Here is a 26,537-nt window from a genome sequence, read left to right as displayed (position 1 = left end):
CCAATGGTGCTGGGACAGTGGATGTCCACATGCAAAAGAACAGTGTTGTACCCTACCTTGCACCATACGAAAAATTAACTCTAAGTGGAGCCTAGACATAAATGCAAGATCTAAAACTATAAAACTCTTAAAAGGAAACATAGGAGTAAATCTTTATGGACTTGGGTTAAGTGATGGTTTCTTATACATGACACCAAAGTCGCAAGTGACGAAGGGAAGAATAGATGGACTGGGCATCGTCCAAATGAAAAGCTTCTGTGCATCAAAGAATAAAGGGAAAAGATGACCCACAAAATGAAAGAAACTATTCAATATATATATATATATATATATATATATATATATACACATATATATATGATAAAATTGTAGTATCCAAATTATATAAAGAACTTTAAAATTTAACAATAAGAAGACAAAAATCCCAATCAAAGCAGGGCAGAGGTTTGAGCAGACATTTCTTCAAGTGGTCAGTGAGCACATGGAAAGATATTCAACACCATGAGTAATCAGGGAACTACAAACCAAAACCCCTTTGAGATACCAGCTCACACCCACTAGGACGGCTGGTATAGTAGGTGTTGGAGAGGATGAGGAAAAATTGGACTCTTCATGCACTGCTGGTGGGAATGCACCACGTGGTAGCTCTTTTAGAAAACACTCTGGCAATTCCTCAAAGTGTTAAACATTGAGTTACTGTTTGGCCCAGCAATTCTACTCCTACTAGGTATAAATCCAAGAGAAATGAAAGCATATGTCCACATAAATACTTGTCATGAATATTCATAGCAGCATGATTCATAATGTAAAAATGAAAACACAAATGTCCACCAATTTATACATGGATAAAGAAAATGTGATACGTTTATATGGCAGAATATTATTCAGCCATAAAAAGTAATGAAATACTGATATATGCAGCTTGGATGAAGCTTGAAAACGTTACGCTCAGTGAAGGAAGTTGGTCACAAAATTCTATCTGTTGTGGATCTCTTGGCTTGACTGGTGGTCAGAGCTTGTTAGCAAGCAGAGAACTGCCCGTGGCAAATCTACAGAGAAAGGAAATTGATTGGTGGCTGTCAGAGGCTGAGGGAGGAGAAGATGGAGAGTATGGGGTTTTTTTCAGATGTTCTAAAATTAGAGAGTAACTAATTGTGAGGGATGCACAACTCTCTGAATAGACTAAAAATCATTGAATTGTCCACTTTAAAAGGACAAATTTTATGACATGTAAATTATATTTCTATAAAGCTGTTACTAAAAAATCAGGTGCCAGTGCAGTAGCCCAGGAGGGCGTGGGGCAGGTGCCACGGTTCCCGTGGCCTGCTGCAGACCTGGCTGCCAGCTGCCGTACCCCTTGCAGAGCCAAAAACCCTCCCTGGGCATCCCAGGAGGCAGCAGGCACACCTCCGCAGCGTGATGACCGGGGGTGGGGGGGTGTGAATGCCTCCTCACCAGCAGGGCTTCCTGCCTTTCTGTTACAAGCCCATTTCATAAGCAGGCTCCGCATGGCTGGAGGGGCCTGCGGCAGAGCACAAGCAGCAGGAAACAGGCGTTCCTCGCCAACTCTGCAGCCTGGGGACTTCCCAAGAGGAACTGTTGGCTTAACTGGTGGTCAGAGCCTGTTGTCAAGCAGAGAAGTGCCCATGGCCCCATTTCCTGTGGCTTTGCCCCCGTGTACCATCTGCTGGCCTTTAACCATGTGGGGATAAGCGTCACCTGCCTCCTGAGTGGCATGTGCAACCCTGGGCAGTGGTGCTAGGTGTTTATGAAGCCTGCCTCTTCCCTTTTGAGCCTCAGGGGACACTGTGAGGACCCAGCATGCAAGAAGGCTGGCAGGAGTCACTGGCAGCCTGCGGGGGAGAATACGTGTGTAGGAGTTGGCTGGCACATGGCAGGCTCACCTCCTCAGTGCTCCCAGACTCGGTCATGGGCTCATGTAAGGACCTTTTCTTCCCATTACCTAAACACAGGAGAACCTGATTCCTGTGGTGCGAGGCAGGGCTGAACCCTCGCTGCGGTTGGGTGACCAAGCTGGTGCCTTCCTCTGCTGGAGGAAGGGTCCGGTGTTGGAGCATGTGTTTGACTTGGGTCCTGCAACCTCTCTGACTCCAAAGGGAGACAGACACAGCCACCTTGCAGGGCTGTGGTTAGGAGACAGCAAACGCGTACTCTGGGCCAGACACACGAATGGTAATCATACAAGGAGTCCTGGTAGTTATTCCTAGACCAGAGTTTCCATAAAACACAGTTCATTATTCTTCTCATCCTTTACTCTCGAGTTGTCTCTTCTCTGCCCTCAGACCAAGCTCAGTGTGTGAAGAAAATCACAGAAGGCTGCCCTGCTCCAGGGCTCCAAGGGACTGCTCCCTCCAGTGAGTCTTGACGTCTTCTGCACTGGTGCTCCTGGCTGGGCAGTGCCTAGAACCCTTAGCAGCTCCCTTTCTTCCCTTACACCAGCCCTTTCCATTTTGTTTCTGTGTGACCCTTGATCATTCACTCCTGGACTGTGACCCTTTCTGTAGCAGTGGGTGGCAGTGAACAGCATTTATTAATCAAGTTTGTGCTGTGCTCAGAGAGATCAAAGGACCTGTGTGGGTAGATAAGGGTAGATAAGGGCAGATAGCAACTTATGGGATTAATTATTTTCTACATCCTCTTCCCTGTCACCCTGACCCCAAATCCCTATCATTGCTGCCATTACCCAGCTGCCTAAGGATGGCAGGAATTGGGGGAGACATCTTAGGGTAGTTGGGGCTCCCAGAAGTCCAGAGAGGCCTGTTCCCATCTTATTGATGGGAGAAAAAGATGTATAAGCAAAGTGCCAAGAATTCCGCCTGAGGATTGGGCTGGGGTCCTCTAGTTGTGCCTCTGCTGGGTGTACTCAAGGAACTCAGGTTTGGTTTCCCTAATATCCATCCATCCATCCATCCTTCCATGCCTCCATCCATCCATTCATCCATTCATCCATCCCTCAATTCATCCCTCCCTCCCTCCATCCATCCATCCCTCCACCCATCCATCCCTCCACCCATCCATCCCTCCATGCCTCCCTCCATGCCTCCATCCATCCCTCCATCCATCCCTCTATTCATCCATCCATCCATCCATCCATCCCTCCCTCCACTCATCCATCCCTCCATGCCTCCATACATCCATCCATCCCTCTATTCATCCATCACTCCCTCCCTCCATCCATCCATCCCTCCACCCATCCATCCTTCCACCCATCCATCCCTCTATGTCTCCCTCCATGCCTCCATCCATCCCTCCATCCATCCTTCTATTCAACCCTCCATGCCTCCACCTATCCATCCATCCATCCCTCCATTCCTCCATCCCTCCCTCCCTCCATCCATCCATCCATACAGACATACATACATTCATCCATCCATCCATTCATCCACCTATCCATCCACCTGTCCCTCCATCTATCCATCTAAGGGAAGCCCCTTAGAGACGGCAACCAGGGTCCAGGGGACAACACAAGAGTCTTGAAGCTCAGTGGTGCTGGGAAGTCCACAAGGAGAAAAGTGGACAGATAAATGTTTGAGAGGGAGAATTGCTAAACAGATACTACTTGTCTGGGTGTGAAGACTTGGACAGACTGGGGGAGTCCAGAATGGCTTGTGAGATGGGGGAGATGGGAACAGTGGGAAGAGAAGCTTTTGAGTGAAGACACTGAGCCCAGGTTGGGATGCAGTGAACATGGAGGAGCCTGTGGGCTAGCCTGTGACCAGAGGCCTTGAATGCCATGCAAACTGAGAGTGACCTCAGGGGTAATAGAGAGCTACTTAAAGTTTTTGATCTAGGGAAGCAACATGGAGAGCTTGAAATTTAAGGAAGATCACATTGTATGGGGTATAAAGGAGGGAGGTCAAACACTTAGTAGGTGATTGTCCAGGTGGGGGTGGTGGGCACCCAGGCTGGAGAAGGGATGGGTGAGGCAGCTAAGTGTGACCTCTAAGGAAGATTTTAACAGTACTTGTGAGCACCTTTTGATGAATAAAAAGTACTCTTTAACGCATCTGACTTACAACTCACTCATTCACATTCGGGGCATTGTGTGCCTGGCCAGGTGAGGGCAGCCTCCTGGGAGAATGGGTTCTGGCTCCATCTTGCCTCTCCTGCAGGCCAGGCTTGTCTCCTGACAGATTCAGTACCTTGCTTTCAGTTCAAAAGTCCTGTTCTTAACCTGGTTTTCCAATTGTGCCTCCGTAGGAATGATAGTGCCTGCCCTCCGCTGTGTCCACGGCTGGGCCACCCTGCAGATATGTTGGCCCTTCATGTCCGTGGCCCTGTCCGCCTTCTTCCCAGGCTGCCACATGAGGCAGCGAGCCAGGCACACGGGCCTGCTCCTGTGGGCTCCACGGCAGGGCCCGAGTGGAGGGAGCCTTCCCCAAACTGCTCTGTGAATGAGATATTAGGACACAAAATCAATGTGGTATAGGCTTCTGAGTGAGATTGGGTTGGTTGAAATGGTCCAAGTTATTTGGAACAAGTCTGGTTTAACTGAATCTTGTTACTTAAAACAGTGATCAAGCTGGGGAGAGCTGTTAAAATGCTGGAGAAATAGAAAATTATAAACCCAAAATACCATGATTCTGCCTTGGTTAAAATTGTAGTTAAAACCACAGTTCCCAGTCACAGTAGCATTTAAAGAAAACCCCAAGAGAGTGAACAAAAGCTTGATAACTTGAGAGCCTTGGGGAAGGCTGCCGTGGCCCGCCAGGGCTGCGCTGTCCTACCGAGACACCACAGACTGGGAGCTTCAGTAGCAGAAATTCATTTGCTCACAGTTCTGGAGGCTGGAAGTCTGAGATCAAGGTGCCAGTGGAGTTGTTTTCTCCTGAAGCCTCTCTCCTTGGCTTCCGGACGGATGTCTGGCTGTCTTCTGTGTCCACACGCGGCCTTCCCTCTCACATGCCCAGCCCTGATGTCTCCTCCTCTTCTCATGGGGACACCAGTCCTATCAGATGTCTCTACCCTATGACCTCATTTAACCTTAATTACCTCCTTAAAGACCCCATCTCCAAATACAGTCACATTGGGACTTAGGGCTTCAAATTAGGATTTTTGAGGGGACACAATTTAGCCCCTTAACACCAACCCTTTTTGATGGAAGGAGAAGATGGAGAATATTGATTAGTTACTATAAATGCACAAGGGATAAAAAACTTACCCTTTAAATATTTTATTTTATAATTTTATCATATTTAACAAACTCCTATTATATCGTACTTACTGTGAGTCAGGCACTATTTTAAGAAATTTATAAATATTGACCCATGGGGTGAAGGATCTATTTAAGGTCAATTTCAATGTTTTTTTCTATCTTGTTGATATATGCTAGATGGACGGGGACGTCGCTAGGGAGAACGACTATTATTACATCTACACTCATGGTCCATAACCTGTATCTTTGAGACTCCACATGATTGTTACAGGAAGATGCATCTGTCGGAATGTTTGCTGTGGAAAACTGCATCAGCTCACTCCTGGGTACCGACTGTGTTTGTCTCAGGACATTGAATTTGCTCACCAACTGTATCGTGATTAACCCACTCACAATCACCTCACTGTTCTTGTTATCATTTCCTTCCTCCGAATATAAATGCTTCTTGGGAAAAGTATTTTCAGGCTTTTCTCCTCAATTCCCTTTTAAGTTGCCACCAATTGGCATTTGTCGATTATTCCTTTAAAAACACAGCACTCCCTCTCAGTCTTCACTCTCCACACCCACGGAACACAGGCGAATGAGCACACAGGCACCTCCACACCTCCGACCTGGTGCCACTAAGCCCTGAGCTTCCTTCTGTCACCTTCTGTCAGGGTCCTGAGCCTGGCTCCATCCTATCCCATCACGGCGCTCGCTGCCTCCCTTGGCCCAGCCCCCACTCCACCACACTCCCTCACCCTGGGCCAGGGCCTCCTGCTCTGCCTCCCCCACTTATTCCTGCCTGGAGTCAGTGTTCCCTGGGCCCCGTGCCTTTTCTTATGCCTTCTCGGCCTTGACCCCACTTGTCTTCTCTGTCACCTTGATTTGCAGCCTGTGGACACCGACCAGTACCTCCCAGTGCACTCCTGCCCACGGCAGGCCTCTACTCTACAACCACACGGCCTGAGGATGCCTGTGGGGGGAGGACTTTGGAACAGACATCTGTCAAGGAAGTGGAATGGAAAAACTAAGAAGAAAAGGGAGAAAAAGAAACAATATAAAGTGAAAGAAGCCCTTGCTCATTTTTTAGAATTGGACGATGGTCACTGAAGTGCTATGGAGCTTAGATTCTGTGGAATAAATGTAAAAGGATGATGGGGCCTTTTTATTTTAAAATGTCAACTTTTAGGATACAACTATTTAGATACCTTGAGATGAAAGAAAGTTAGGATATCTATTTAAAAATGTTCAGGGGAGCACACAGATTTTCAAGACAAATGGGGCCAAGCTTTGCACACAGAACAACACTGGAGACGAGCGTGCAGTTGGGGGCTGCGCGGTCAGCAGGGACCTGGTCCTCAGCAATGGCCCCACACCCGGGAGATGGTGGCGATGGCAGCTCAGGGTGGCACCTTGCCCAGATCACCAACCTATCACAGTAATAAGAAAGGCCTCCTTTGTGGGCAGCCTTCAGTCCTAAGAGCTCTCCAAGTCTGTCCAGTGACTCTCTGAGCCAAGCAGTATGTTAATTATTTTATTTTATTTTATTTTGTTTAGACAGCATCTTGCTTTGTTGCTGGGCTAGAGTGCCGTGGCGTCAGCCTAGCTCACAGCAACCTCAAATTCCTGGGTCAAGCGATCCTTCTGCCTCAGCCTCCCGAATACCTGGGACTACAGGCATGTGCCACCATGCCCAGCTAATTTGTTCTATATATGTTTAGTTGTCCAGCTAATTTCTTTCTATGTTTTTAGTAGAGACAGGTTCTCACTCTTGCTCAGGCTAGTCTCGAAATCCTGAGCTCAAATGATCCACCCACCTCGGCCTCCCAGAGTGCTGGGATTACAGGCTTGAGCCACCACGCCCAGCCTATGTTAATTATTTTAAAAGGAAAGCCAGGCTGTTTCTTCCCAAGTCACCATCCAGTTAAGACATGAGGAGTGTGTCTGTGGCAGCAGCCCCACCTGCCTGACCGTGAATGCCACCAGCCAGCAAGCACACGAGCCACCCACCAACTGTGAATGGCTGTTATGGGCTGAAGTGTGTCCCCCCCTAAATTCACACTTGAATTGAAGCTCTAAGCCCCAGTACTTCAGTATGGGACCGTGTTTGGAGATTGAGCCTTTAAAGGGGTGATTAAGGTAAACTGAGGCCGTCAGAGCAATATTTGGGCACTCAGAGTGACATAGGAGTCCACGTATAGAGGAAAGGCCATATGGGCACACAGTGAGAGGGCCACCGACTGCAAACCACGGAGCGAGACCTCAGGAGAGGTGACCTCACTGGCCTTGATTTTGGACCTTCAGCCTCCAAAGCTGTGAGCAAATGCATGTCTGTTTACCTCCAGCCTGTGGTACTTTGTTATGGCAGTCCAAGCAGACTAGCGCAGCACCTGGAGTTTGGCGGGAAGCACACTGGAGCCACAGGAGGTGGACTGTTTCTTTCAGAGGAGGCTTTAATCAAGAAAAAAGGCAAGAAAGCTCCCTTAGCAATAAGTCTGCATGGCCAACCTCCAGCTGACTGTCACCTCTTGTAGAAAACTGGGTCCTTCTGGACCGACCTAACTGGACAAATCAGCTATGCAGGAGGAAGCCGTGCCCACATGTTCAGTGGGGCTCCTGCCTGTGCCTGCCCAGCAGCTGCCCTCGCTGGCCACCCACAAGCCCACCAGACCTGCCCTGCCACCTGTGACATGCAGACCCATGTTGGGAAATAGAGCTAAGAGACATGAAAGGTTTCAGGAGTTTTACAGGGCTTTGCCTTGAAGGAATCTGTAGGCATGTTAGTTCACAGACTAGAGTCTGCTCCAGCAAAGACAGGCATTGTCAGAGGATGTCTGCACAGCAGTGTTTCTTTGATGCTGCCAGCCATCTCCTTGAGCTTATTTGCAAGGCAGAAGTTTGGTTTGGGCCCAGGCTGAGAAGCTGATTAAAATGCCTTCGCAGCAGATAACCTGCAGCTGGAACTATCTTATACTTCAAGGCTATTCCTGCTTCGCTCCTGACCACATGTCTCTGTATTTAGAGAAATAGATTAGATTAGTATACAGACTCGGTGTTCTTACTTTATACACTTTTCTTTAATTTGTATGCTCAACTAGGTCTATTTCTAACTTAAGACTTAACATGTTTATCTTAGAAAAATTTTGTAACCATCTAGTCTTGTAAACAGAATTAGGTAAGGGTCCCTTAAAACCTTTGGGGAGCCTTGAAACCTAAACAAATAAGCTATATATATAATTCTTTAACCAAGGACAACTATTTGCTGTAACAATAAATACTGATGTGGGATTTCACTCTGAGCCTCACAGCTCATGGGAATGCTGGCAGACCCCTGACTCCCTCATCACTTTAAACTACACTTTGTCTCTGTCTCTATTATTTCCAAATGTCTTGCAACGATCCTGCCTGGGACCTGTTTTGCTGGGAAAGTAGCTAACTCCTGGCAGATCCATGACAAGGAGAGATGAGCAGTGTCAGCAGAACCGTGCTTTGCTGTCATTTATGGGTCAGTAGGGGTGGCATTGCTGCTGACTTTTAAACTATACATATTTAAAAAGCTTTTTACTTTAGAATTTTTAGATTTACAGAAAAGTTGCAAAAAAGTTTACAAAAATAGTACAGAGAGTTTGCACATACTCTTCGTGCAGTTTTCCCTGTTGTTAACATCTTAGCATACATTACTGTGGTACATTTGTCATGACTACTCACCCTGTGTTGATACCACATTAATAACTAAACTCCATACTTTATTCAAATTTCTTTCGTTTTTTTCTCAATGTCCTTTTTTCTGTTCCAAGATCTCATCCAAGACACCACATTCCATTTAGTTATCATGTCTCCTTAGTCTCTTCTGGGCTGTGACATTTTCTCAGACTTTCCATGTTTTGATGATCTTGACAGTTTGAAGAAGGACCGGCCAGATATTTTATAGAATGCTCCTCACTTTGGGTCAGTCTGATGTTTTTCTTGTAGTTATACTGTGTTATGGGTTTGAAGAAGAAGACCACAGAGGTGAAGTACCTTTCTCCTCACACCATATCAAGGGCACATGCTGTCAACATGACTTTTCACTGCTGATGTCAACCTTGATCACCTGGCGGAGGTCATCTTTGCCAGGTGTATCCGCTGTAAAGTACTTTTTATCCTTTTCCCACACTGTATTCTAGAAGGAAGTCACTAAGCGCAACATGCACATTCTTTGGGCATAAATCAATATTACATTATTTTATTGCTCAAATCTTTCCAGCTTTGGCCACTGGGAGCTTTTTCAGTTGGCTCCTGTGTCCCTTTGACACACTCTCACCACTGCGTGTGTGTGTGTGTGTGTGTGTGTATGTTTAAGCATTTCTTTAATTTCTGGCATTATAAGATGTGCCAGGTTCATCTTGTATATACTCTCCCCAACCCTAGAATCACCCATTTCTCCAAAAAGCCTGATTCCTCTTCTTGGAGAATGGTATTAGAGACCAAGGTCTGGAGGCTGGATGTGCTCGTTGCTACTGGAGTATCATTGCTAGTAGACAGAGCTAGGAAACATATGTATGTATACTGACCCGAATATGCACACATATCCATAACTACCTCTGTATTAATCCATCAGTATCTATATTAAGCTAAACCTGAGTTCATATTGATGTTTCTGCCTCTAATCTATTACTATATGTTTCATTTTAGCCTTCCATTCTTATTTATCTGTCACCTCCACCTCCATCAGTGAGAAACCTGGCTCCCACATCTGCAATATGCCATCACTTAACTTATTTGTTCAATCTCAGTATACACACACACTGAGTCCAGAATTGTGAGCCCGTGCCCCTACAGAACACACTTTATATGATTATTATTCTTTTCAATTTGTTAAGGTGTGTTTCATAGCCTAGGTGTTGTGGGGAGTTAGCTACACTTCCAGCAAAAAAATCGGGTCCCTTAGGTAGGGGTTGTCGCAAAGGATAAGAAAATAATAGAAAATGGAAAATAATAGAAATAAAAGAATACACAGAGATGAAGGTATAGTTTTATAGATTAATAAAGATAAAAGACAAAGCGGGGATACTCAAGAGTCCTTGGATATTTCCGTCAATCACAAGGTCAGGAGTGAAGTTTTACCTGGGTATTTATAGGTACATTGATCAGTTGCCAGGGGTAACAGATTTACATGATAACAGGTAGTTCGTCTTAGGTTAAAAGTATTTCAAAAGGCTTCTTCAGATCTCTTAACTAACTCTATCTATGTGAACAAATGGTTACAAAATCTTTCAAAGACTAACTTCTAAGTTCTAAGGTAAATTTATCACTTAACAGAAGGGTTAAACAGAAATATAGTGGCTCCATATTTTTTTATCAAGTTATTGTGTATTGAGACAAGTAGTCAGGAGTTTAAGCAGGAACTGTCCTTTGGGCTAATTGCTTTTAGCCACAGGTGTCTGTCTGTCAGGTGGGCATTCTTGGATCAGCTCTCATCCTGTGGTTCCTAGCAGACCTGCTTTGCCTTTCAAAGCAAGTCAGAACCACAGGTCTGAGAATCGCAGCGTCATCTTGGGAAATAGCTGCCACTGATCTTTGGAGATGCCCTCCTGAGGTGAAGCAGCTTTTGATATGCGAACTAACACATTCACATATTCCTTCAGGGCAAAGCCCTGCAAAACTCCTGGGGCCATTTCTGTCTCTAATATAGTAATATTAAGTTACAGAGCGACAAGGTGTGGTCTGTTTTTGTGAATGCTCCACATGTGCTTGAGAAAAATATGTATTCTGGTGTTGTTGGAGGGTATAAATGTCAATTAGATCAAGCGATTCTAATTCAGGTCAGCTGTATACCTACTGATTTCCTGCCCGTTTATTCTATCAATTATTGACAAAGGAGTATTAGAGACTGATTATAATACTGGGTTTGCATAATTCTCTTTACAGTTCTATCAGTTTTTGCCTGACATATTTTGATACTCTATTATTTCATAATTTAAAAAAATTTGATTTAAAGCCTGTGCTGCAACTCATGTTTCATAATTATATAATGGTCCTTTTTATCCCTGATAATCATCCTTGTTTAGTCAACTCTGTCTGAAATTAATATAGTTACTCTCAATTTCTTTTGTTCAGTGTTAGCAGAGTATATCCTTCTCTGTGCTTTTACTTTTAACCTGCCTATGTCAGCCTATTTCACATGGGTTTCTTATAGACTGCATGCAGATGGGTCTTTTTAATACAATCTTGTGATCTCTTTCTTTTAAATGTTCACATTTAAAGTAATTGTTGATATAGTTGGAGTAAAATTTACCATTTTGTTAAGTGTATATATTAATTTCATTTGTTCTTTGTAGATTTTCCCACTCTTTTTCTGCCTTTTCTGATTTTAAGTATCTTATATACTCTATATAAGATTAAGTATCTTATATGGTTTCACTAAGATAGATAGCTCTATCATAATGTATCATTTATATTTCTTTAAAAAATTTTAGTGGGTTCCCTAGGGTTTACAATGTACATTTAAACATTGTCTAAGTCCACCTTCAAATCACATTATAGCAATGTGATTTGTTACCTCATAACAAAGTTTTCTCAGTTCTTCCCTCCTGTGTCCTGTGACATTGCTGTTATTCATGTCACTTATTCATGTGCCATAAACACTACTGCGTTGCTACTATTACTGCTTTAAGCAGTTATCTTTTAGATTAATAATGAGTAATAAAAATAAAATAATTTTTTTAGCTTAATTTATTAATTTTCTGATGTTCTGTCTTTATGCAGATCCAAGTGTTTGACTTATATTATTTTCCTTCTGTCCAAAGAACTTATTTTAACATTTCTTTCACGGTTTCTGATGAGAAGTTTATTGTAATTTTTAGTCTTGATCCTCTGTAGTTAAGGTGTCCACCCTCAATAACTTCTAGTTTTCTTTAAAATTTTCTTTCTTTGGTTTTTGCAAATTGAATATGATATTTACAGGTTGTGTGTTTGTGCGTGTGTGTGTGTGTATCTATGTGTGTGTTTGGTAATCTCCGAGGTTTTTAGATCTGTGGTTTGGTGTTTATCATTAATTTTGAAAAGTTATCAGTCATTATTTCTTCCATGCTTTTTATACCCCATTCTCTCTGTTGCTCCATGAATTAATTTAAAAACATGTTTGCAGACAGGATTTGTCTTAGGAGTTTTTCAGAGCTTTGCCCTGAAGGAATATGTGAACATGTTGGTTTGCATTTCAAATGCTGTTACACTCAGAAGGGCATCTCTGAAAGACAGTAGCGGCTGTATCCCACAAGGCGCTGCGTTTTTCAGACCTAAAGGTTTGGATTTGCTTTGTAAAGCACAAGTGAATCTGTTAAAAACTACAGGCTGAGAGCTGACAATGGAGTGCCCCCTGGAACAGACAGCTGCCCGAATGGCTAGAAGCAAAGCTCTTGTTTAAACCACTCTAGACTACCTGTCTCCATTCACAATAACCTAATAAACGTGGAGCCAACATATCTCTGTTTAACTCTTCTGTTAAATGATAAACTTACCTTAGAACTTAGAAGTTAACCTTTGAAAGATTTTGTAACAGTTTGCTCACATAGATAGAATTGGTTAAAGAATCTGTAGAAGCCTTCTGTAGAAGCCTTTTGAAAATCTGTTAACCTGAGAGGAACTACCTGCTGTTATGTAAATCTGTTACCCCTGGCAATTATTCACTATTCCCTATAAGTTACCATGTAAGACCTCATTCGGGGCTTTTTGAGACCCATGGAGAAGGTCTAAGCCCCCTGAGATCCTGCTTTGCCTATAATCTTTATAAACTTATAAAACTATATCTTTGTCTCAGTGTATTCTTTTATTTCTTCCATTTTCCGTTTTTCTCTATTATTTTCTTATCCCTTGCAACTCTACCAAAGGGACCCGGTTTTTTGCTGGGAGATTAGCTACCTCCCCACATCTCTCTCTGCTCTTTCTGGTATTACAATTACATGTATGGTAACCCCAGCCCTGTCTGATTTTCTCTTTGTATTTCAGTTTTCGAAGTTTCGATTACTTATCTTCAAACTCACTGATATTTTTTTTCTTTCATTTTTTATTGTGGTAAAATATACATAACATAAAATTTATCATTTTAAACACTTTTAAGTGTGCAAGTGAGTGGCATTAAGTATATTCACAGTGTCGTCAAACCATCACCATTATCCATTTCTGGAACTTTTTCATGATCTCAAACAGAAACTCCGGACCCATTCAACAATAACTCCCCATGCTGCCCTCCCATCAGCCTCTGGTAACCTCTGTTCTACTTTCTGTCTCTGTGAAGTTGCCTATTTTGGGCATGTCATTTAAGTCAAATCATAAAATATTTGTCCTTTTGTCTCTGGCTTATTTCACTTAGTATGATGTCCTCTAGGTTCATCTATGTTCTAGCATATATCAGAATTTCATTCTTTCTAAAGCTTGAATAATATTCTATTGAGTGTTTATAGAACATTTTTTTTATTTAGTCTTGTGTTTATGAACATTTGGGTTGTTTCCACCTTTCATCTATTGTCAATAATGCTGTGATGAAGAGTGGCACACAAATATCTATTTGAGTCCCCACTTCCACTTCTTTTGAGTGTATACTTAGGGATAGAATTGATGTTTCTTTTTCCCCTATGTTTATTGTATGGTATGTTTTCTATACATATGTTTATGGTAATTCTATGTTTACTTTTTGAGGAACTGCCTGTTTTTCACAGTGGCTACATTATTTTATACTCTCACTGGGAATGCACCAGGGTTCTGATCTCTCCATACCCTTGCCAGCACCTATTTTTTCTTTTCAATAATCATCCTACTGGGTATGAAGAGTCTCACTGTGGTTTTGATTTGCATTTTCCTAATGATTAGGGATGTAAACATCTTTGCATGTGTTTGTTGGGCATTTGTAGGTCTTCTTTGAAGATATGTCTATTCAAGACCTTTGTCCATTTTTAAAGTTAAGTTGTTTGTCTTTTTGTTGTTGAGTTGTAGGAGTTTTTTATATGTTCTGGATATTAATCCCTTATCAGATTTTTGATGTCCAAATATTTTTTCCCATCCTGTAGGTTGTCTTTTCCCATCCTGATAGTGTCTTTTGATGCATGAAAGTTTTTAATTTTGATGAAGTTCAAGTTATCTATTTTTTTCTATTATTGCTTATATTTTTGGTATCATATACAAGAAATCAAGGCCAAATTTAACATCATAAAGATTTTCCTCTCTGTTTTCTTCCAACATAGTCTTAGTTCTTATGTTTAAGTTTTTGATCCATTTTGAGTTAATTTTTGTATATGATATTATAAGGTGAGGGTCCAAATTCATACTTTTGCATGTGGATATCCACTTTTTCCAGTGTCATTTATTTAAAAGATGTTTTTTTTCCCATTGAATGATTTTGGAACCCTTGTCAAAAATCAACTGACCATATATCAAGGGCTTATTTATGAGCTCTCTGTTCTATTCAATTTGTCTATGTCTGTCCTTATGCCAGTAGGACCCTGTTTTGATTACTGTAGCTTTATAGTAAGTTTTCAAATCAGCAAATGTGAGTCCTCCAACTTGTTCTACTTGTTTACAATTGTTTGGGCTGTTCTGGGTCCTTTCAGATTCCATATGAATTTTGGGATGAGCTTGTCTATTTCTGAATAAAAAAAAATCCATTGGGATTTTCACAGGGATTGCATTTAATAGCTTTAGGTAGCATTGCCATTTAACAATATTAAGTCTTCCAATCTATGAACATGAGATGTCTTTCCACTTATTTACATCTTTTAAATTTTTTTCAGCAGTATGTTATAGTTTTTAGTGTACAGTTATTTCATCTTTTTGGTTAAATTTTTTTCCTATTTTTAATGCTATTGTAAATGGAATTTCTTTGTTAATTTTCCTTTAGATTATTCATTGCTAGTGTATAGAAAGGCAAATGATTTTTGTGTGTTGATTTTGTATCTTGCAATTCTGCTAATTAATTTATTAACTCTACAGTTTTTTGTGGAATATTTAGGGGTTTCTATATATTATATCATGTCACCTGGGAACTTAAATAATTTTGCTTTTTCCTTTAAAATGTAGATGCATTTTAATTTATTTTTCTTGCCTAATTGCTCTGGCCAAAACTTCCAGTACTATGTTGAGTAGAAGTGGTGAAAGTGGGCATCCTTATCTTGTTCCTTATCTTAGGGGAAAAGATTTCAGTCTTTTACCACTGAAGATGATGTTATTTGTGAACTTTTCATAAATTACCTTTATCAAGTTGAAGAAGTTTACTTCCATTCCTAGTCTATTGAGTATTTTTTTTTATCATGCAAGAGTGTTAGATTTTGTCAATTTTTTTTCTACACCATATTAGGTGGTCATGTGTTTTTTCTCCTTCATCCTATTAAAGTAGTGTATTATATAATTTGATTTTTGAACGTTGAACCATCCTGTACTTCAGGAATAAAATTCACTTGGTCTTGGTGTGTAATTCTTTTAATATACTGCTGAGTTTGGCTTACTAGTATTTTGTTGAGGGTTTTGCAACTATTACACATATCCATAAGGGATATTGGTGTGTAGTTTTTTTGTAGTATTTTTGTCTGGCTTTGGTATCAGCATAATGCTGGCCACATGAAACAATTAGGAAGTGTTCCTTCCTCTTTAACATTTTTTGGAAGAGTTTGAGAAGGATTTCTGTTAAATCTGCTTTAAATGTTTGGTGGAATTCACCAGTGAAGCCATCTTGTCCTGGGATTTTCTTTGTTGGGAGACTAGATTACTGATCCAGTCTCCTTAGCAGTTATAGGTCTATTCAGATTTTCTATTTCATCATGATTCAGTTTTAGTCAATGTATGTTCTAAGAATTTGTCCATTTCGTCTAGGTTATCCGACTTGTTGGCATAAAAATGTTCAGAACATTCTTTTTTTTTTTTCTTGGAGACAGTCTCACTCTGTCATCCCAGCTAGAGTCATCAGAATAGCTCACAGCAACCTCAAACTCCTGGGCTCAAGTGATCCTCCTGCCTCAGCCTCTCAAATAGCTGGGACTACAGGTGCGCGCCACCATGCCCAGCTAATTTTTCTGTTTTTGGTAGAGACGGGGATCTCATTCTTGCTTAGGCTGGTAACAAACTCCTGACCTCAAGCAATCCTCTGACCTTGGCCTCCCACAGTGCTAGGATTATAGGTATGAGCCACTGTGCTGGGCCAAAATTCTTTTATAATCCATTTTATTTCAGTAAAATTGGTATTAATACCCCAACTTTCATTTCTAATTTTAGTAACTTGAGTCTTCCCTCTTTTATTCTCAATCAATGTAGCTAAAGGTTTATTAATGTAGTCTATCTTTTTAAAGTACCAGATTTTGGTTTTGTTGATTTTCTTTATTGTTTTTCTGTTATTTATTTTATTTATCCTCTAATCTTTATTTTTTTTTCCTTCTGCTGCCTTTGGGTTAATTTTTGATTCTTTTTCTAGTTCTTTAAGGTGTAAACTTAGGTTATTGGTTTGAGGTTTCCTTTTTTTTTTTTTTTTTTGAGACAGAGTCTCACTGTGTCGCCCAGGCTAGAGTGCTGTGGCATCATCCTATCTCACAGCAACCTCAAACTCCTGGGCTCAAGCGATCCTCCTGCCTCAGCCTCCCAAGTAGCTGGGACTACAGGCATGTGCCACCATGCCCGGCTAATTTTTTCTATGTATTTTTAGTTGTCCAATTAATTTCTTTCTATTTTTAGTAGAGACGGGGTCTCGCTCTTGCTCAGGCTGGTTTCGAACTCCTGAGCTCAAACAATCCGCCCGCCTCGGCCTCCCAGAGAGCTAGGATTACAGGCGTGAGCCACCGCGCCTGGCCGAGGTTTCCTTTTTTTAATGTGTACGTTACAGCTATAAATTCCCCTCTTCGCACTGCTTTCTCTGCGTCCCATAAGTTTTGGTATGTGGCATTTTCATTTTCATTCATCTGAAGGGATTTTCTGATAAAGCTCCCTGATCCCTTACTCACCTTGTTGAGTCTCCTGATGAGCCCTTCAAAGTGATTCTTCATTTCTAAGATAGAATTTTTGATTTCTAGAATTTCCTTTGGACTTTTTTTTGGAACTCTTCTTTTAGGCTTACATTACTCACCTGCTCTTTTCCCATAAGAGCTTGTAACACATCAATCCAGTTGCTTACACTCGCTGTCTGCTCATTCCAATCTCTGTGTCATATGTGAGTCTGTTCTGGTGATGGCTTTTCTCTTCAGACTTTGCTTTTTCTTGCCTTTAGCAGGCTTTGCAATTTTTGGTCAAAAGTCAGACACGTTGTACGTGTAGGGTCACAGGTGCTGAGGCAACAGGCTTTCCATGGCAGGATTTAGTCATCTGGCTGCTGTAATATTTGTCCTAGCTCTGGGCACCAGACGCTTCGAGTCACTCTAATGGGCTTACTTTTCCCCCTCTCTTCTCTTCGTGGCTTCCCTTTATTCTGGTCCTCAGAGAGTCTGTCTGGTAGCTCTTTCGACTATAATCCACTGCTGTTATTACTCGGCTGTTAGTGTCGGGGGTCCTATGCAGAGAGGGGGGCCCATGTCTTCTGATTTCCTCAGTCCTTTAGTCCCTGTGCCTCTGGGTAGGGTGAAGCCTTCAGAGCCTGGGTCCCTCCCCACCGGTGTCTCCAGGCTGCTTCCACGATGGCTCCCCTCACCGTACATTTCCCTTAGGTGAGACAGGAAGGCTGGGGAGAACGGCAGTGGGGTGGAGCCCTCCCTTCGGCCTGGAAAGGCGTCAGAATAGCCCTGGGGAAGCCGCTCCCCTGTGAGCGAGGCCTATGTGAGGGAGAAGGGTCAGGAGGGTTCAGCCGCCCCCCTTCCTCTGCCAGGGTCAGGGGCTTCTTTCTCTGATCCTCACCCTGAAAACACGGAGTGGTTCCTGGAGGCACGGCCTCTGATACTGTGGTCCCTTTAGTGCTCAGCCCTCCACTTCCTACTCAGCCTGCAACAACCTGTCAACTTTTATCTAAGTGTTTTTACCAGTTTTTGGCATCTGGAGACACCTGCTCCAGGCCATAGGTTGCTGAATTTCTCTGGATGCATCTGTCTCTCCGGGTTTTGAGAAAGTCATTTGCCCTGTGAGCTCAGTTCTCAGATGGGTCCAGAAAAGTCATTGATTTTTTGTTTGCTTGGCTTTTTCTTGTTGAAGGATGGGAATGGCAGCTTCCAAAGTCTTTACATGTAATAATAAAAAACCGCCTCTCCCTCCCGGAGGCAGATGTGCGCCTCGTTTGCATGAGTGTGGAGTCCAGGTCACCGTCAGGGCAGCCGGTAGAGGGGGGCAGTGGAGGCAAGAGGTGCTTTTCGTTAAAAAAACACATCTTTTTCTTGTCGATTAATTTTCCCATTTACAATTGTGAAGAGGACTTTAATAGTGAACGCTTGGGAGAATAAAGGAGGGCAGCACTGTCTGCCACGGCAAGATGGGAGACCACGTGCGCGTCCTGCAGACGGAGCGCGCGGACGGGCTGCCGCCAGGGCAGACTGCTGCGCAGCTGCTCGGGAGAACGGGGTGCGCCGCCCCGCGGGCGCCGGGCCCAGGAGCACAGCGAGACGGGGTAAAGCTCACGTGCGCACGTCACGGAAGAGGAAGGGTCTGAGGACTCACACTGGTTCGCGGAGGAGAGGGCAAGGGGCTGTGCTCTTGGCGCTGTTGGGATTGGGGACAGTGAGTGTTGTTCAACAACTCGGCTCGTGCCCTGGGCCCCGCAGACCAGACCCAGCCAGAGTGGACTCACGTGTGCTAAACGCCACATCCTCAAGCCGAAACTGCAAGGAAGCAGGTAGATCCCCAAACAGACCAGCTTTTCCTGAGAACGGAGAGTACGGTCTACCTGAGTCATAATAAGGGTGTCCCCTCTGCTTCAACCCTCACGAAACAGTCACCTGGAGTGACCTGATGGTGACTGGTCAGCGTTTTCCTGTTACTCTGTTTCCTTTTTCCCACCTCACGAAACCCACTGTCCTGCCATCGTCCAGTGGGGCCCTCATTCTATTTTGTAGAATGGAGGCTGCTCTATTCATGAATTGCAAATAAAAGCCAATCAGATCTATAATGAAATCTGTTCCAATTTTGTCCTTTGACAATGTGAATGAATTTTGTATCAATAACAGAAGGATGAGGAGGAAGGATGGAGTACTCAATTTCCACTGTTTTCCCTTCTGTGTCTTTTGAGTTTTGTATCCCATGTATTTATTCTTGTTCCAGGAAATAAAATAAAATAACAAAATAGGAAACAAGGAAAGACACGAAGCTACACTGATGTAGTCCGCAGGCCCCCGTGGCCTGTGCTGGGCTTCACCCCTTCTTCTCAGCGCCTCTCTCCTGCCCACGCTCCCAGAGCCCCCAGCTGCCCGGCACAAGCGGGACGGCTGAAAGGCACGGCGCACGGCCGGCCAGGGTGACGCCCCACCCTGCCACCATGATGGGACCCTGGCCAGCCCCTTGGGCTCTGTGGGACAGCTGTGAGCTGGGCACAGCTGGGCATACTTCTCAGGATTTTATTTCCCATGGGAAACACTGCCGTCACCTCTGCAGCCATGTGTGAACAAGAGGGTTGGAAATGACCAGAGTTCTGAAAGTGCCCAACCAGCCTCTTCCCCTCCCAGCACTGGGCCAGGCACTTGTCCCAGGAGCTGGCCCTGAAGTCCCCTCTTTCTCCTCCATGGGTCACCCTGAGGCCTGCGGAGCCCCGCCAGGCTACCACTGCCTGGACCCCTCCCACCGGGGAGGGCAGCTTGAGGGTGGGGTGCCAGAGCAAGGTCACCTCTGCGGGGGTCATGTAGCCCTCCTCCATTACCCCAGCAGGGCACTCGGCAGGCCATTCCTGGTACCCCCACCCACATGGTGGAAGGTGGGTGCTGGGGCTGTCTAACGGGCTCCCAGTGAAGAGCAGGCAGCCAGCGGGTCCTCCCAGGAGGCACGGCCCTGTTTCCCTGTGCCTGCTATCAGGCCACTGTAGACCATGCCTGGACATGGCCCCTGGGTCTTGGGCACCCTGTTTCCCCTGTTCCTGATCGCACCGGGACCACCTTGGCTCCTGCCTTCTGCAGCTCTCTCAGCCTGGCCGGGCTCTCCATCACCATGAGTCACTGCGTCGCAACGAGGCACAATAAGGGAATGTCCATCCCCTGCCAGGGAGGGCCTCTGGCCCTCAAGCCAGAGTCGTTTGTAAACCTTGACTCCGTTTCTCTTTAGACACAAAGCTCATGGTCAACAGTCAATCAGAATCCATGCACAGCCTTCTGACACTTCATTCTTTTCAACAAGCATTTACTGAGCATCTGCTCCATCTGGTGCAGGACAAAGCCCCTGGGCTGAGGCTGAGTCAGGGCAGCCTCCCCTCGGGGCTCTCAGTCTGCTAACAGGGGGCACATGGCTGGCACCGAGGGTGCTCAGATACCCGGGGCCTAGAAGGAGGAGGGGTGAGGGCTCTGAGCAGGGCGCTCGCTGGGCGAGCTCAGCAAGAGGTCCTGGAATGTGCCAAGGAGGCTTTAGAGCCAGGAGTGGGATCCAAACCAGGCACCCCACACACTAGCTGTGCATGTCTGTGGGCACATCACACCAGCGCTCTGTGCCTCAGTTTCCAGGTCTGAACAGTGAGGCTAACACCTGCAGCGAGGGTGATGCTGGGATCAGGTGAGCTGCCCGAGGTGGAAGGAGGGGTCAGATGTGGCCTCACAGGTCCAGGTGCACCCGTCAGGAGCCCTGCTGCACCTTTCTGAACCTACAACACACAGCCTGCATCCTGCACAGAGCAGGCCTCAGCGAACAAGGGCCACAGGAGCATTTTCTAGCTTGAAACCAAGCGTTAGGCAATCAGGAGAGGCACTGAGCCGGCATCTCCTCCTCAGGCTGCAGCCCTCACACCTGCAAGTCCTGCGCTGCCTTCTTCCCGTGTTAGAGCAGGCACCCCCCATTCTCCTCCCCGGCGGAAGCTCTGTATGAGATAGGACTTCCTCGAAGTTTGCCCCTGACCTGACCAACCCCTTCTCCTATGCTGGCCTTTCCTCTAGAAACCCATTTCATAGCTGCCTGCCCTGTCCCTTTCAGCGTCTCACTGCAGCGTGCCGGCTGAGGTAGAATCTAATCCCAGAGAATGTTCGTGGCCCCCGCACCTGCTGGCTTGACACTGGGCCAGGAAAGACGCCAGCGCCTTCTCCTCCAAGCTCCAAATGTCTGGGCGCTGCGGAGTGCTGCGGTTTTCAGGGGGCAGGGGAGCACAGCCCCATTCGAAGGCGAGTTGTCCTGAAGGAGGGAGAGAGGCTGACAATGCAGAGGGTGGGAGTCAAAGGCCTTTGCCACTCGCAGGTGGAACAGATTGGGAAGAATCAACTGCCTTCTTGCCAAAGAGCATTTCGCCATCCATGGCTTCAGTTACAGAGTGCGAGTGGAAGGAAATCATTGTTTGTCTGGGATGATTGTGACAGAGAATCCAGCAGCACCCATCAGCAGGGTGGGCAGGTCCGGCCAGCCCTGGCAGGGTGGCACAGCGACGCATGGCAGGGCCGGGCTCAAGCCTCCCGCTGAGGCGGGGCTGGTCCTGCTTTGGATACCCGAGGAGAAGCCCTCCAGGCCTCAGCATGTGTGGCCGCCTGTCCTGGGGCTGGTGGGTCCTCCCTAGCTTACCCCCCATCTGCCCCCACCAAGCCTCAGACCCCACAATCGCACAGGTTTGGATCATGATCCTGAAATGCACAATTCCAAATGCCGTAATCCCCAATGTTGAAATCTTGAAAGATCAAATCCCTGACATCTAAAATCCTGAAAATCACAATCACAGGATAGTTGCATCTGTTAGGCAGAATTACTACATTGTTACTGTCTTTATTTGGAATTAAGTATGGTTCAAGGAGATGCCTATGGGTGCCACATAGACAAGGGGTAGACTTGTGGACTTATTTTAGGCATTGGCTTGATTGGATTAAGGACTACCTAGAAACCTGACAAGGCGTTATTTTGGGTGTATCTGTGGGGGTGTTTCTAGAGTCTGAGTGAACTAGGTGGGAGGATGTGCCCTCAACGTTGGCGGGTGCCATCCCATCGGCCAGGGCCTGGAGAGAACAAATATGGAAGTCCAGCTGGTCTTTCTCTGAGAGCTGGGACGGGTTTTCTTTGCTGTCTTGGACATCAGAACTCCAGGTTCGATGGCCTTTGGACTCCAGGACTTGCACCAGTGGCCTGGATGCGTTTGGCCTGAGCATGCTACTGGCATCAGGTATGAATTGGAGGTGTGAACTGTGTAGAGATTTGAGAGAGCTCTGATTTGTATAAAAGTGCATTATCACAGCTTCGACTTTTTGTGTGAGCATTGTGCACGTATGTAAAAACACTGAAACGTCCTCAATAAATGAAGAGATGTCCTTTTTGTACATATGCATTTGTGAAAGATAAAATTTCTTGAGATCTCAGCCCTCTGGGCGATTGCATGTGTGGCGGTGACCCACTATGGTTTTTGATCGATCTCATAAAAAAAGACTTCGGTTGTCCATCACAATATGACGGTATTTACAAAGCTAGGTGCGCAGTTACCAACCAAAGTGATATGTGTTTCTATATTTCCATTTCTGATCTACTGCTTTATGAATACAGTTTGTCTGTTCCTAACTGCTAAACACGTGAGACTGACGTTAGCATGCCTGAGTGTTTATGCTTGCAAAATACATGTGTTATTACTGGATATTTTATTGTGTAAAGTGGCCTATGAAGTGTTCTGTTGTGTTTTTATGTTCCTCAGTTAAATCCCCTTTTAAAAATGTGACTAAATACCTTTTAAAGAATTTTTTATTATTTTTTCCAGAATTATATTTCTGGCATTTTTATCTTCCAGAATTGTGATTTTGGGATTTTAGACTTTAGGGATTTTGACTTTTCAGGATTTCAGCATTCGGGATTATGGTGTTCAGGAGAGTGTCTTTGCAGATCATGATCGGATCCCTCCTCCCACATGCCATGAAGATGTGCTGGCTCCCCACTTCCCTTTCCTCCCCCCTGCACTGTGCACCCTTCCCTCCCATCAGCGTCGAGCCTGAGCTCCTCTCTTGGACATGCTGTTTGACGAGCAGCAAGATGTTCGCAGCTTCAAGTTGTCCTTGGCCTTGGGCCACCTGCCCTGGTGGGTTCAGGCAAGATGTCCCCACACGAAAGCGCCCACCCATGATTCTCTGTGTTAGGATTAGCATTAGGGTTAGGGTTAGGGCTAGTCCTCATGTCAGGGAAAAAAGATGGAGATTTGGGTCCCAGGGTCTTCTGAATGTGGCCATAAGAATGCTGCTTCTGGCGAGGGCACGCCTGTCCCGCAGGTGGGGCTCGGCCACAGCTAGCCTTGGGGCCCCCACTCCTGGCTAGCCATAGAGGAGGCCCTCTCGGGTGAGGAGGCTGCTGAGGCATTCGGGGGCACTTGCCGGGGGCCCCCTCTCCCGCTGGCTGTCCAAAGTGAGGCCCGGGGTTTCTGGGTGATGGCACTGGGGGCTGCACCAGGCAGCAGGAGCCGAGGGGGCCTCAGAGTCCAGCAGACTGCCATGTGCCACCTGTTCCACAGCCCCCCTGCTGAGCTGTGGGGACTGGCCCTCCATGGAGGCACCACCCTGGACACTCAGCCCAGCAGGCTCCACCCTGAGCCTACTCAGGTCCGAGATGTGGTCTCGACACCTCTGGTCCTGTGCACTGGCCGGAGAGGGCAGGTCGCGGGCGGCGGCCACACTGGGGGAGCTGCTGGGCTGTTTCTGCCACAGAATGTCAGGGTCCTTGGCCTGGGGCTGCCCGAAGAACCCTCTGCCTGCGTCCTGCCTTAGAGGCTGCCCGGGTGGGGGCTGGCCACCCTGGTGTATCTGCAGGGCTGCCACATGGGCGACACAGCCCATGAGCATGGGCTCTGTGTCCAGAGTACTTCCCCCGTGACCTGGTCTCTGGGGACCTTGGAAACACCCCAGGTCCCCAGGTGGCCCAGGCTCCTTCTGGGAGCTGGGCCAGGCAGAGGGGGTCGGGGCCTTGTTTTTACTGGAAGTGTCTGCTGTCGCAGCAGCCGCAGACACCACAGAGGAGAACATGCCTTCAGGGCGGCCTCGTGTCCCTTTCTCCAAAGAGGGGTGTCTGGACAGAGTGCTGGGCCCCTGCGCAGTGCCCATGGGGACCTTGCTCTCCCCAGCAAGCAGGAATCTGGCGCCCGAGTGTCCCCCCCGCTCCTGCCTGCCGGTTGCCGAGCACACCGTGGGCACCCCTGTGTCTGAGGCCTGGCCTCCCCTGCCCTCCAGCTTTTCTGCCCGTGCCCTTGGGGCCCTCTGGGGGCCAGGTGGGGCTGTGGGCTCCTCGGGGGCAGGCGGGGCTCGGGGTGCAGGGCCACGGCGGAGCCAGCTGACAATGCCCATGGTGATGGCCAGCTCGGTGTCGCAGAGCTTCAGCAGGCACTCCTTGCCCTTCCAGGAGCTCTGCAGGAAGCCCTGGCTGAGCAGGTCGGGGGCTGGTGCTGGGGCCAGGTTCTCCTCGGCCCCCACGTGGAAGCTGCACATAGACAGCGGCGTCCCCAGGGCTGGCCCAGACAGACTCTCAGACACACACAGGTCGTCATCCGGGCTCGGGCCGACAGGGCCCTCACGGGGGTCGTGGAAGAGCTCGTAGAGGGCATCCCCACTGTAGCTGTCCCGTGGAAAGGGGGCTGCGGGTGTACCTGGGCTTGTGGCCTCCTTCCTGTCCTCCTCCAGGCCCGGCGAGAAGGAGTCATAGTAGCCCTCGTCACTCGTGGACACAGATTCCGGCTGCTCACTCTTGGGGGTACCTGTGTCAACAGAGCTAGCTTTGGAGCCGCTCCGGGGATCCCTGCAGGGGCACAAGGGCAGCTGGGCGAGCCCAGCCACATCCAGCCTGTGCTGGTCTGTGTCTGTGCCCAGGGGGGCCGCAAGCCATGGGCCCAGCAGGCCACGCTGCTGCCTCACTGAGCGATTCACACTGTCCCAGAACTTGGCGAAGTCAGCCGCCTCGCTCTGGGCAGGCGAGGCCAGCTGCTCCACACTGCCCTGGAAGGGGCCCCTGGGGACCTTGCCCTCCAGGTCCTGGGGAGCCCCAGCTGGGCTCCCCAGGCCTTCGTTCAGCTCCAGGGATGGCACTGAGCTCTCGTCGGCAAAGATCTCCCCACAGCCCGTGAGCGAGTCGAAGCTCTGGAGCGAGGCCACGTCCTCGCACAGGGCCCTGCAGAGGTCGAAGGGCGAGTCCGTCAGGAGCTCACTGTCTGACAGGTCCTGACACAGGCTGTCTGGCCCTGGCGCTTCACCCAGGGGGAGGAAGGCTTTGCCTTGCCGCCCTCCAGCATCCGATGGGCCCCCAGGGGAGAGTGAGCTCTTCCCCTTGGCTTCCAGTGAGGCCAAGTTCTCAGTCTTGTTTCTGCGAATGTGGAAGAGGTTCCGAAAGCACTTCTTAGGCCGTTTCAGGGAAATTCTCTTCCTTGGGATGCTCTTGGCCACAGCCGGCACGAAGGGCATCTGGGGCACAAAGTGGCGGTAGTCGATCATTCGCTGGCTGCCCGAGGGCCCCGGGAAGCTAGCACTGCCTACCAGCTGCCCAGTGGTGGCTGCTGCCCTGCCAGCCCCTGGCACACTGTTGTGAGTCTTGCTTTTTCGTATCAGCTTAAAGGTGGCCTCACAGGGGGCTGCCAGACTCCCGTCAGGGTCTGGCTGTGCACCCTGGTCGGGGCATCTCTCATACTTTTGGCCTCTGGGACTGGCCTGTGGGTCTTTTTCACCGTGGGACCTCTGCTGCCCCCCCAGCGGGACTGACCGGGGGCCTACATCCTCCCTGGTGGGGACAGTGGCTGCCGGGTCTGTGGGTTTCTCGTGGGAAATCTGCAGGCTGGATTTGATGAAGGTCTTTCCTCTCTTCAGTTCCATGCTGCCAGCACCCCAGCCTCTGTGGAGGAAAGCAGGAAGCACTTAGTATTCAAGACTGGAGGCCCATGGGCTCTAGAACCTCTGCCTACTGCTCCCAAGGTTCACTTGGCTGCAGGGCCTGTGTCCCTGGGAGCCCCCTTGAAGGGAGGGGAGAGGGAGACAGGAACAGCCCCACCATACTGACGGCTTCTGCCTGTATAGACAACATACCTACAGGTACACAGTAGGCACAAAATGAGAGCTGCCTGGTGACTGCTGCACCCAAGCACCCTCTCAGCTCATCTGGCCAACCCAGACTCCCGTTTCCAGGCCCAGGCTTCTAGCAGCAGCAACTCAGGGCACCCTCACCACCCCAGCACGAGGGAGGCATCACGGCCCCGCCGAGTGGGTGGAGCGGAGGATCCCGTTAGGTAAGGTTCCTTTGCCATCTGGTCAGAGACAGCTGAATGGGACACCCAGGCCCACCTGCCTCCCATTGCAAACTCCAGGACTGTGCATCCACTGGGGAGGCAAGACAC

At 47.1% G+C, this 26,537-nt stretch overlaps 2 protein-coding genes across 2 annotated transcripts; both read right to left on the bottom strand.

Moving 5' to 3' along the window:
• Nucleotides 1-16,723: 16,723 nt before the first annotated feature.
• LOC105814815 (putative uncharacterized protein PRO2829) lies at nucleotides 16,724-16,947 on the bottom strand (the record flags this gene model as incomplete). Its single annotated transcript, XM_012649912.1, has 2 exons — nucleotides 16,724-16,798; nucleotides 16,882-16,947. Coding segments are annotated over 2 exons (141 nt in total), but the record flags the coding sequence as incomplete, so codon positions are not given.
• A 6,537-nt stretch (nucleotides 16,948-23,484) lies between these two features.
• On the bottom strand, nucleotides 23,485-26,019 carry AMER3 (APC membrane recruitment protein 3). The gene has a single exon (XM_012649921.1). The coding sequence runs from the start codon at nucleotides 26,017-26,019 to the stop codon at nucleotides 23,485-23,487; it is 2,535 nt and encodes an 844-aa protein (XP_012505375.1).
• Between the last annotated feature and the right edge of the window lie 518 nt (nucleotides 26,020-26,537).

The sequence above is a fragment of the Propithecus coquereli genome, unplaced genomic scaffold, assembly GCF_000956105.1.
Source record: "Propithecus coquereli isolate 6110/MARCELLA unplaced genomic scaffold, Pcoq_1.0 Scaffold307, whole genome shotgun sequence".
Taxonomy (NCBI): Eukaryota; Metazoa; Chordata; class Mammalia; order Primates; family Indriidae; genus Propithecus; species Propithecus coquereli.
This window is presented reverse-complemented; position numbering and strand designations above follow the sequence as displayed.